At 32.9% G+C, this 13,437-nt stretch overlaps 1 protein-coding gene across 2 annotated transcripts in view; it reads left to right on the top strand.

The window, feature by feature from the left end:
• CALCRL (calcitonin receptor like receptor) overlaps positions 1-13,437 on the top strand; it is a 124,682-nt gene that overhangs the window by 101,735 nt on the left and 9,510 nt on the right. For both annotated transcript variants that reach the window (XM_069064518.1, XM_069064517.1), the window contains 4 exons: positions 3,397-3,523; positions 5,409-5,562; positions 8,544-8,604; positions 8,697-8,763. In XM_069064518.1, coding sequence (XP_068920619.1) covers positions 3,397-3,523; positions 5,409-5,562; positions 8,544-8,604; positions 8,697-8,763 — 409 coding nt within the window. The remainder of the gene's footprint in view (positions 1-3,396; positions 3,524-5,408; positions 5,563-8,543; positions 8,605-8,696; positions 8,764-13,437) is intronic.

Raw genomic sequence — 13,437 nt, 5'->3', positions numbered from 1 at the left:
TGCTTCCAACAATCTGTGACCTCCATGATCTTGGGTCCTCTCTCTAACAATTTGGAAAACCCATCCATGCTGCCCAGGGTCTTCTTCTGTAAGGGGACCGCTCCGCTAAAAATCCTAGGCATTTTTCTCTAATTCATAGCAACCCATTTAACATAAATAGGGAGTAATCAAGAAAATTATTCTATTGGTCTAAAAACAAAATTGAGTCAAAAAATACTAATTTTTATTAGCTATCAAGTTAATCAGTCAGGATATGCAAGTATACTAAAGACATTGTAATTGCTTTATAGTACAGACTCAAATTCAAATGGTCTGGTATAAATTGAAATCAGAGTATGCACTATAGAGGTCAGTGCCTTTATAACATAATGACATATAATATATATATATATTATATATCCATTAATTATGATATGATATGCTATCTCCTTTGGAATGCATATGCTAACTACTTCTATGTGGAATTACTATAGTTTTTGGCTTAGCTTGGATTGAGCTAAAATATACCTTCGAGTTTTCTTTAAGGAAAAAGTTTGCTAAGCAAATTAATTCAGCATCTGGGGGGGAACTGCATATGTTTATGAGAAATCAAAGTATTTTCATGGCCTGGCATCATTCATTTTCATATAAACAATACATTTAATCAGAAACAATGGGGTTTTTTTTGCTTTTTTTTTGGAGGGGGGAAGGTAGGGCAATTGGGGTTAAGTGACTTGCCCAAGGTCACACAGCTAGTTTTGTGTTAATGCCTGAGGCCTCATTTGAACTCAGGTCCTCCTGACTCCAGGGCTGGTGCTCTATTCACTGTGCCACTTAGCTGCCCCAAGAAACAATGGTTTCTTTATGATATACAGAGAGTATAAAATCAAAAATCTTTTCCTCAAAATAAAAGAGGACAGAGAAATAATTTGGCCCAAGACCCTTCACTTACCATAAATTTTAGGTTTTTAAAGAGCTCTAAGTTACTGGGATTTAAGTCATCTTAATTACTAATTTAATATGAAGATAAATTAAATCTAATTAATTTTAAATCAAATTAAGATGAATTTAAATAACAGATTCATATAGCAAAGCATTCTGATATAAATTATCTCATTTGCCTATTAGAGCACTTCTGTAGGGGTAAGAGAAGCAGTGGGATAAAAAAGGATTGTAAAAGAACTGGATGTAATTCCAGAGCTTGGCCACTAACTTACTATGAGCCCTTAGTCAAATCATTTCAAGATCTCTAAAGCTCTTTTCGTTCAAGCCATTCTAGGGTATAAAAATCAAAGGATATACTAAAATCTCCATTTTACAGATAAGGGAGCTGGGCCCTTATAGAGGTTAAGTGACTTGTCCAAGTTTCTACAAATAGAAAATGGTATAGTTGATTCCTAAACTCAAATGTTCTGACCACAGATACAATGCTCTGTACTCTTCATTATTGCTATTTTTACTTTCATAATCATGAAATTGAAAGAGAAAGTCTTGATCATGCTCCTAATTTTGAAATATCAAAACTGACCAAGAATTACACCATAAAAAGCCTTGTCTTTCTTATTTCACCTGGAGGACATAAATTTCAAGGACTTATGAGTAAAATCAAGAAGCATTTATTAAGTGCTTAATATGTTCTAGGAACTCTAACAGAAAATGAAAGACTAACAAAAAACAGTTTAATGAAATGATATAGCATAGTGTGCAGAGAATAGATGCAGTCAGAGAAACTGGCTTCAGATGTAGCCTCTTCAATGGATTTACTACAAGTCACCAAGGAAGTCACTTAACATCTTGGACATTAATTCCTTAATCTGCAACAGGACATTGAATTTAATAATCCCTTCCACCTATAAATTCCATGCTAAAATGACTTCATTTCAAAATGAAATGTAACTTACTTCACTGTCAAGTTCACCTTCATACAATACTATCTATTAGCTATTATATTATTTGTGATACTTCACTGTGTATTAGGAGATATAAATGTCACGAAATAGGATCCCCACCCAACCTCCTTTTAAAATTATAGACACATTTGGGATCTGGGAGCAGTAACAAAACTACGTCTGGCCTCCTTGAGCTTCTGTGGCTGATTGAACCTGAAATATATATCAATATACATTTAAATAGATACAGGACTACCACTTTATAATATCTTTTCCTATAAGTATCAATATACTAATTTTATGAAGTCAGTTTTGAGACCAGAAGCTTCGTATACACTTCCAACTATTTTAATCATATTTTCACAATGTTCATCAATATTTTTATCATAACTAATAGTTACTAATTGTAGTTTGGGCAAAATTATCTAAAGATAAGATAATGGACAAAGTATAAGGGAAAATTCAGTAAAACATGCCGGTATTTTGTTTTGTTAAGGGATATAGCCTTTGTTTGCATGTCATTAACATGTCTAAATGACAAGTCAAAAATGTAGTCTACTATCACTATGTGTTACCAGCATGATGTACACACTGCATGCCCACAGACACACATAGAGAAAAAACTGTGTAGACAAAGTACTTACCTAACTAATTTTTCATATTTTATCCATGATTTCCACTGAATTCAATTCAACTAGCATTTTTAAAGTGCCTCTTATGAGTAAGATACTTTTCTAGGTGCTACAAATTTAAGAAAAAAATGAAATTGGTGCTGCTTTCATAGAACTTGCATTATAATGATAAGTACTCAGGAAAGCAAAGAAGTTTCCATTTAAAGATAATGTCATAATTAGTAAGTGGTCAGTACGATACCATGCATCCAAACTCTGTTTTCAGTCGGAACTATTCACCATTGCTGGTAGGATGTCAGTAAAATATAGGAATTCTCTCTCTCTCTCTCTCTCTCTCTCTCTCTCTCTCTCTCTCTCTCTCTCTCTCTCTCTCTCTCTCACACACACACACACACACTCATTGTTTCTCTCTCTTTATATGAGTGTGTATGTATATATAGATATAGATGTAGATATATAGATATGTATGTATTCCTAGCTCATTTTTCTCTATGTAGGACATCAAATTGTGACTAGCTTTATATTACTTTCAGAGAGATACATTTTATTTTCCTTTAAACATCTAAGGATGCACTTTAAATATTTGATTTTAGGATCATACATCTAGAGTTGAAAGGTACCTATAAGCATCTAATCCAACCCTCTTGTTTTATAGATGAGGAAGCAGGCTTTTAAAGTGAGAGTCTCACTGGACCTAAAGGGTTTAAATAAGTTTTACAAGGTCACACAAGTAATAGACATTACAGACAGGATGTAAGCCTCATCCTTTGCCTCCAGGATCTGTTTCCTCTGTACCACACTGCCTCTTTGAAGGTGTTCTCTTAATAAGAATTAAAATATATAGGAATTGAATAAAATAACTGTAACATGTTTGTTTGTTTTTCCTCATGATTTAGGAGTTTGAGCTGCCAACGGATCACTCTGCACAAAAATTTGTTCTTCTCTTTTGTTTGTAATTCTATTGTCACAATCATATGGTTAACTGCTGTGGCCAACAACCAGGCATTAGTTGCTACCAATCCTGTAAGTAAGATATGTGTATTTTGTTTATGGGAGGAAATTATGTATGTGTCCACACATAGCTAATTGTATATATATATATATATATATATATATATATATATATATATATACATATGTATTTAGATGTGTGTACATTTTAAAAGCTAGGATACAGAGAATATCTGTGTTCACCTAGAAGCATGAAGACCAGTGTGTACTTGAAAGTAAAGTTGAATATTGAGATAATTGTTTAAACTATTCAAATAGAAAAAAACCACCATTATCTCTATTATCTGAACTTAATGAGTAAGCTAATTCATTTTGCACACAGTTACTACTTTAGATTTTAGAATTGTGATGTTATTTTTATATCACATCAAACACCAAACAGAATCTCTATATTAGACCAATGAAGAGCCTTGGAATCAGAACAACCTGGGTTCTGTTCTGGCCTCTCTGCTATATGACACGTTTTCAGAATGAATCAAGTAATTCTCTTAAGTCTACAGATTACAGATTTGCATTGGTGAATGGACTTTCCACACAAGAAGTTAGCAAAATATGTAGCTCACACTCACACACTAGTCTTAGTTTATAATTCTTTCCTGAAATCATGGGGTACATTAGAGACTCTGTATATTAACAAATTATCTATGACCTATTTATTTCAAAAGAACCCAAGTCATTTGTTGACATGTTGTTGAGATGACATTCTATTGTAGAAAAACATTTTTAACTCTTCAGTATTTTCAGTTTCATATGAGCATAGCCAGAGTCATTCTAGAAAAATGGACCATGTTGGTCTTATTTAATTTTGAAATTATTCTAATAACTTGGTACTGATCAAGTTTATCATCATGTTCAGATGATAATAATTAGGTGTTCTTTTCAAATCTCCTCAATGATGCATCTTCCAAAACATAAAAAAGATACTTATATATCAAGATGAAACAGGGATAGGGAATAGATTTTTTTATTTCATTGGTACAAAACACTTTCAGGGGAGGAACTTTGACCTACCAATGCATGTTGACACTTTAACTTATAAAAGGTCGCCTAGAGCACAGAGAAGTTAAGTGACTTGTCCAAGGTCACATAGCCAGGACAGCCCATAGTTAAGACTTGAATTCAAATCATTCTAGTTCTCTCAGCTTTCTGTCTACTAGATCATGATGCCTCTCAAAATTAATAGGATCAAATTTAATTTTAAAATATAATTCATTTTTATATAATATAGAGCTATAATGAAATCACTTTATAAGAATTTGAAACACTAGCAAATGAGAACTTCATTCTTGTACCTCAGTAGTGAATATGAACCTAGTGACAGACCACACAGCTGTTGTCATTTAGCTCAGTCTATAGAAGATTGTTACCTGTTTGGACACCAGAAGATTTTGAGACTAGCAATACATAAAATCTTCCAGTAGACATAGTTGGTGGTCTGAGTTGATATAAGCTCTGTTCATGAAAATAAAACAAGAAATTTTCCAAGTATCAAGTATAACTATATAATAATCTATCATAAAAATGGTCACATTTTTCAAATACATATATATGAGGTTGTTAGTATAAGTACTTAATACAAGCACTACTTACATAGTACTTAATATAATATTTTAATACTATATTAAGTACTATATGTATTTTAGTATTATATATGTGGTGTATATGAGTACTATAAAACATAATAATACAGAGCATATGTTCATATAGAATAATTTAGTATATAAGAAAGTTAGCGGATTAATGTACTAACAATCTCAAATCTGGAATTAGAAAATTCCTAGAATACATGGAAATAAATATGTAGTTTTCAGTTCCTATATACATGTTTAGATAAATTTTAATGTATAAATAAGTATATAACCAATATAATTAATTAATATATTTCTTTTTCACATAGGTGAGTTGCAAAATATCCCAGTTTATTCACCTTTACCTGTTGGGATGCAATTATTTCTGGATGCTCTGTGAAGGCATTTATCTCCATACACTCATTGTCGTGGCTGTGTTTGCAGAAAAGCAGCACTTGCTCTGGTATTATCTTCTTGGCTGGGGTAGGTAACCGTGTACACATATACATATTTTCTTGTTCATGCTCCTCACTGTGCATTATTTTGTCAGTTTGCTTGCCATTATATTTATACACATAGAAGGGAAATTATTCAGATGTGTTTCTTTTGGTTTGTGATAAATAAAAACACTTTGACCTAGACACAGAATCACGCAATGTGAACCTTAGAAGGGAACTCAGAGACCATCTAGTTTTGTTTATTGTTGTTGTTGAGTTGTTTAATTCCTGTCTGACACGTTGGGACTCTTTGGGGGATTTTCTTGGCAAAGATGCTGGAGTGGTTTGCCATTCCCTTCTACAGATAATTTTTCAGATAAAAAAACTGAGGCAAAGAGCATTAAGTGACTTCTCCAGGGTCATGTGGCAGTATTTATCTGAGGCCAGTTTTGAACACAGGAAAATGAGTCTTCTTGACTCCAGGTCTGACACTATCCACTGTGCTACCTAGTCTAAACCATATCACAAGTGTCTATTGTGGGGCGGCCAGGTAGCACAGAGAGTAAGAGCACCAGCTCCCGTGTTGAGAAGACCTGGAGATTGAATCCCGGGCTCAGACACTTAGCACCTACCCAGAAACACCTGGCCATGTAACCTTGAGCAAGTTACTTAATGCCAATTGCTTTAAAAAAAAACCATCTATTGTTATTATTTTTCTTACATAGGTAGAAATCAGTGGATAATAGACTCTTTTATCACAGTGTGGATATATTTGGTTGACTTTTGCTGAATTAAAGTTTGCAAAACCAAGAAATTATTTTTATTAAAAAAAGTTTTGTGTTGTATAAAGCATTAACGAATGCTCATTTTTGATGGGCATTGCAATAAAATAAAAAGAGCATTGGTCTATAAGGCAGGGGACACCTGACTTGTTGGTGACTAGTTGGTAAACTGAAACAAGTCACATGACCTTCAGGGGACTGTTGCCTTATCTTCTGGGCTAAATAAACTCAAAGGTTCTCCTGCACAAAGGAGTTCATGTTAAATGCTTTTTGGGTTGAATTTTAATTCCAGTTTCTATTATCTGAGTCAATAGATATTTGTTTTTAGAAAAGTCAAGTAATTCTTTGAATGGTAACAACAAAATTGGAAAAGATTAGAGAAAGGCAAATATTTATTATTCCTAAATCCTGCTTAACCTATATTGCTAGAACATAAAAAATAGTGTTTATATATTTTAAAAGTAGGAATAATAATTAGAATATTTTATAATTTTGAGACTATTAATCTTGAGATAGTTAAATTGCTTTGGGTAACTACCCTACAAAGCACAATTTCAACTTAAAATTTTTTTGTATAAGATCTTCAGCAATGTCTGTTATTTAAATCATATTCACTCTAGAGGTATTATGATGACAAAATGAGAAGCAATTTGTAAAGTACTTTGTAAACCTTGAAGTGCTATCTAAATGCCAGCTATTATTTAGGATATTCCCAAAGTCTTAATGGAATTTTAAAGCTTTAATAGCTCTTCGGCAAATATAATTATGTATGTAATTAATTTAGCTAAATAATCTATGTACCCTTAAACAAACTACTCTGGTGGTTTAAAAAAACAGAGAATAAATGAACTATCTGAAATGTGCTGTCATTTCTTCAGGCAATTCCATTAGGAAATATTGGTAATACCAACAGTAATATAGGCTGTCTCAAAAGTGTTAGTGCAGTTTTAAAGATTCAAATATTGTAATATCAAAATAAAATCTGTTATTAAAAAAATCAGTCTTTTTGTGTTTTGGAATCCTTGATTATATTAAAAACTCCTTGAGGGCAGTGATACTCTCATATTTGCATCTTCAGATTTTTGCACATAATGGGTACTTAATAATTGTCTATTGACTGCCTTAGAGTTGTGATGATATTATAAGCTCCTTGAAGAAAGAATTTGTGTTTCATAATTCCTTGTATTCCCAGCAATAACAAAATTCTCAATACTTCAAAGAGACATGGGGGGAGGGGGAAGGATTCCCTCTACTAAGGCTGAGACAATCCCAGGAGTTACTGTGGGAGAAGTAGCCCTTCATGGCCACCTTCCTTGCCATGACTACCCATGGAACTTTATGATTTGCAAAATATTTAGCAAAGTATGTCTCATTTTGTCATCACAATAACTATCAGAGAGTCAGAGCAATTATCTTCTTTTTACAGATGAGGAATCTGAAGATCAGGTTAAGCAATAGTCCCTGATTATTTATCTAGTAAGCATGAGTGGCAGAATTTGAGTCTCAGTTACTATTGATTTAAAGACCAGGGTTCTTTCCACTACATGACCATTTTAGTATAAAAGCAAAACCACTATTGGACTATAACAGACGATAGTGCATTGTTCTTTTTTTACAACCTCAACAGACTGTAGAGAAGTGTTAGCCTTATACCCCCAAGACCAACATTATAAGAGAGTTGTTTCTGGGGTGGCAAACTTACAACCTTGAGGCCATACATGGCTTCGAGGCTGCAGGTTCCCCACTCCTGGGCCATATTGCTTTTATTAATTGTAGCAATCAAAATCATTTGGGGAGTCTCAGACATAATGGCATCTCCAATACATAAATTTGTCTTTTATATTTAAAGCTTCTTGATTTAATTTTGGGGAATCTCTTTTTTATTCTTAGTTAAAAATTTAAGAACTAATACACCAAATGGGAGAAGAGGGACAGAGAAAGTGCCTTATGGGAGGTTATCATGGAGAAGTCAGTCAGAGAAGTCCCAAAGTAGTATGGTCAGGTGATGGATGAGGAGATGTCTGAGCTGAGCTAAGATGTAATCATGTACAAAGAAAACCACCTCCATAAAACAATACAGTAAAAGTATCAGATGACTGGTAGGGACAGCAGACCCTCAAAAATATTTTTTGTATTACTTTAATGCTTTATATAATTTAAACTTTCTTTATAGAAATATCCATTTTTGAAGGTAAATTCGGGTGAAAATTAATCTCTGAATTCTTTCTTTCTTTTATTTTGACAGGATTCCCACTGATACCTGCCTGTTTACATGCTGTGGCAAGGAGTTTATACTATAATGACAAGTAAGGGAATGTTTCTTTCAGATTTTTACTATGAATCTATGAAAACGAATCTTTAGCACTCATTTCTCTGTTGTTGTTTTTTTTCCCACTAGCTGCTGGATCAGTTCTGATACACATCTCCTATACATCATCCATGGTCCAATTTGTGCAGCTTTATTGGTATGTTTTTTTTTTAGCATGTCTTGTTTTTCTTCTCAATTTAATTGATTCAGTTTTTTAGCCTTTATACCACATTCCTAGATATTTAAAGAGTAATATAATAAAGTTAGTTCTCCAGTAATTTTTAAAAATTATGTTTATATCCAATGAAAGTATTCCTTAATTTAGCATTATACCGTGCAATAAGTAAACAACCTTTTAAAAAGCAGTTTTCTAACTGGACATTTACATGTGGCAAGAAAGCTTGGTTATATTTTATACTCTTTTATTTTCATTTTATAAAGCACCTCAAGTTCCTACAGTTCATGTGTAATTACTATTGAGGAAATGTAATTATAGGTTATAAAAGCATTACTTGTATTGAAAGAGATATGGAGTTTCAAACAATGAAAAACATGATATATTTAGAGAGCAAAATCTGAAAATACCCAGAAATGTTTTTTCTATAGAGATTTAAAAATACTTAACATGTTGACATGCATTTAAATCAATGGCAACTTTAAAAATTAAGGAAATAACACCATGAATCTGTGAGAAAAAAAAGATGTAGCATGATAAGCTTCATGATGAAATACTATTTCACATTTTACATACTTTTTAAATGTTTATATATCCCTTTTCTCATAACAGTTAGGAGGTATAAGAATTGTTATCCCTAGTTTATAAATGAGAAAATTTATTCACAGAGTGGTTCAGTGACTTGCCCAGGGTTACACAGCTAGTAAATGTTTGAGCTAAAATTCAAATACAAGCCACTGACTCCAAATTCAGCTCTCTCTCTTTCCGCTATGCCATGATGCCATAATAACCATGTTAGACATATATGTAAATGCATATATACACACATATCACACACATATATGTGTGTACAAATGTTACATACACATGTGTCTCACAGGTAGGCAAAGATGGATAGTGTACTGCTCTTCTACACTGAAAGAGGAGAAAGGGCTATCAGTGCCCAAATGGTTCCTACTTGGTTGCATTGTTTACACAGCTCATCTGTCTACTTGCCAAGAAAAAAGCTAATACAGTTCACTAATATGGTTCCTAATGAAATCCAACTGAATTCATAGAACCCTAGATTTAGATCTGTAAAGGATCTCAAAGGTAATTTAATCCATTCTCGTAAGTTTACAGATAGAGAAACTGAGGACCAGAGAGGTAAAATGACTTGCTCAAGGTCACAAGGTTGTTATATGTTGTCATTCAAATCATACTTATTAAGTAGTATTAAGTATATGATAGACAGCTGAATAGAGAAGAAATCTGAGGCATAGACCTTGGCCTTTAAGAGCTTTAAGAATAGCTGGAGACGTTAGGAACACAGATAATAGGTAACAATGCAAAGTGAAATATGTGGTTAAAAACTTGTGAGTTAATATAACTACTAATGTCACTAGCTTTATTTGGAGCTCAATGATAACTTCCTTCTTCAGTCCCAAATATACCCAACCAACCTTGTTTCTGGGCTTGTGCAGCTTGGGTAACAAATGAACATAGAACAGCTCCACCAACTGTGGAAACTCAGACATGTTACTTAACCCTTCCATGCCTCACTTTCCTCAACTATAAAATAGCACCAACTTCACAGAGTTGTTGTGAGGATTAAATGAGACAATATGTGTGTCTGTGTAAAAAGTACTTTGCAAACTATAAAGCAGTATATAAACTTTTTTGATGATGATGATGATGCTTATAGCAAGAGACTAGTCCTTGTTTATCCTTATCAAGGTAATGAAAACATTCACCCACATCTTGAAGGAAATAATCTTTTGTTACTGTGCTTATAGACTAGCCAGTAGTCAGTTATCAGATTCTAAGTCTGCTTTCCCTATGCATCCAACTTTTCTAGGCATGGCTTCTTCACTATTTCCATAAGATTATGCATTGCTCTATCTAATAGAAATTTACTTGGAAATATTTATACATGATGAATCCAACATTAAAGTAGGGAGATTTTCTGAGAAGTGAAAACAAAACAGTATACTTTGTTTACTGAAAAAGGCACATATGCAATGAAGATAGAAGATTACTCATTTTTTTTTTGTAATTGTGTGAGTGAAGATTTCATTGTTGAGGCAGTTAGTTTGCCAATACAAATTTTTCATATCTTGCTAAACATGGCCTGATTTTTCATACCAAAGAAATACAATATTGTACTAATAGGGGGGAAATGGAGCTGAAATTTTTTTGAAGGACAAAGTGATTTTAAGGAATTCCTCCTTTTGTGGAGGAAAATACTATCACTTAATTATGTTGAGTTTCAAGATCCCAAAATCCATAAAGTAGGGCAGATATAAATTTTGAATAATGAAAAATATGACATGATAATACAATTATATCTAAGAGTCTTTCTGAGACTGCTTTGTTCAAGGGAAGGTAATAATTTAGGAACATAAAGGGGAAATATGGCAGCATGGCAATGTGGTGGGATCGTGGAACTATGATGGAGGAAAATCTTGATTCAAATTAGGCCTCTTACACATACTGAAAATTTGATCTCAAGTAAGTCATTCAAGTCTCTTAGTATCTCAGGCAATTGGGATATATAAGACTCCATGTTTCAGTATGGTTGCAGATCTGTATTAGTAGAGGGAATCTCACAGGAGAACTTCTAATACCAGTAAAAACATAAATTGTCTATGGGGGGGGGGGGGAGGAGATGTTCCTTTTTATGTGAAAAAAATGTTCCATCCCACATCCTTGTTATAAGGTACTGACTGGAGAGGTCAAAAATAGTTAGGTAGAACTGATTTTCACTGTGGTAGAAAATTATGTGGGAGCTTGCTTTTTCCTTTTCAAAATACTGAAAAATTTAGAGATGTTATATGAATAATTCATGTTTCAAATACCATGTTGCTCTCTACCTTTTGCATGAAAAATTCAGATATCTTACAATATAACAAATAGCACTATAAAGGTTATTTATTTTCCATCTGTTCCTGCTGTTCTGCCAGTTTTCATCTTCCACTGGTTTTGTGCCCAAATATATGTTTATTTGAATGCATTTCTTTTGGTAATTACATTTCCACTTCCAGTTTCTTCACTTTTTTTTTTTTAATAGAAGTGCTTTTACAGGGCAGTAGAGTGAATTTACTTGACATCATTAAATTGATGTTACATAGAGATCGTCATGGGAACTATTTTCAGCCTGAATCTAGCACACTGATTTTACAAGTTAGAAGAAAGTACTAATTATATTCTCAAGATTAGTTTACATAATAAACTTGTCTGTTACCCTTATCTAAAATCCCATATTTAAAAAATATTCTTAACTAGGAAGATGGATCAGCAACTCAGGTTGTTTTCCCCTTCACAGAGTAGCAACAAAAATTACCATGTTTCTAACATTGTTTTAATAAAGGACATTAGCTAAGGCACTTACATAAAATGCCCCAAGTTTATTATTCTACATTTGTTTATAAGTTAATATGTGAGATCATTTTGTCTTGTACACTTTATTGGTGAGTGATATTTTCCAGAGTTAAAAAACAAAGTCAGCTAGTATATGCTTAGAAAAGGCAATAAATTGAAAGTGGTGAGATGGCAGTTGATATGATAATTTATTCAATTCTTACAGTTCCCCTAAGGATTCTTTCTACTTTTATCTTTAGTAATAACATGTCTTTATTTGTAAGCATTGACTTTTCATGATGGCATTTCTACTGAAGCCTATTGTTTATGTATGCAATCTTAAGTTCTATGAGGATAGAAAGGCTATTTTTTGTGCCTCGTTTCTTTTCATAGTATCTTTCTTAAAATAGTAAATTTAAACAATAAGAAGTCTCAATCTCTTAGTTTCGTCTTTTGTAAAATTAGGAATTTGGACTGAATGACCTGTATGATCCTATAAACTCATTTATATAGATTTTTTTTAAATTTCTGAAGTGGTTTTCTTCACAGCAATCTACTTATATCATTAGCACAATTATTATTCCCATTTCACATATAAGGAAATTGATCAAGAGGTTGATCAACCAATGACCACATAGACAATGAGTTTAGGAGGAATAATTTAAGCCCAGACTACCTGATACCAGGTTTAACACTCTCTGCACTATCATGCTATGTCTCATATAGTTTTTTTTCCCATATTACATAAAACATTACCATGGTTGTTTTCCAGATTACTGTATTCTTGTGAATATGTTCATGTGTTTGCATACTGTACTTTTGGATGCAAACAATTGATTGAGTCTTTAATACTGATACTGGGAATAACTGATCAGTAACTGATATTGGGAATAATTGATCAGTGATATATGGAAGGTGTTAGAAATCATCAAGAGAGGATGTGAGTGAGAATAAAGTAAATGAATTCAAGAAGAGAGAGACAAAATCTTTTAGTAGGAGAGGTGTGGAGCAAGTGACATAATGCCACCAACAATTTCCTCAATCGCTACTCTTTAGAACTTGTTGAGTAAACCTTGATCAGTATGTATGAAAGGTATTTCTTGATATAAAAGGATTTTGTTGATGCCCAGGAACGTTAAGTTTACATGGTTTAACCTGAACATGCCCCAAAGGTTTTCGGTTTCAGACAGCTGTAGCTCACAATCAAAAATTATCTTAAAACAAAGCATGACAAATACTGAAATTTAAAAGAAAATCTTCAAATGTTTTCATTCTACCATAATTTCATGTTCCTTTAAATTCATTCTTTCATGTTAA

The sequence above is a fragment of the Petaurus breviceps genome, unplaced genomic scaffold, assembly GCF_028583685.1.
Source record: "Petaurus breviceps papuanus isolate PSGF00001 unplaced genomic scaffold, PetGlider_PUasm1.0 90638, whole genome shotgun sequence".
Taxonomy (NCBI): domain Eukaryota; kingdom Metazoa; phylum Chordata; class Mammalia; order Diprotodontia; family Petauridae; genus Petaurus; species Petaurus breviceps.
Note: the sequence above shows the minus strand (reverse complement) of the source record. Positions and strands in the feature narration are given on the sequence as shown.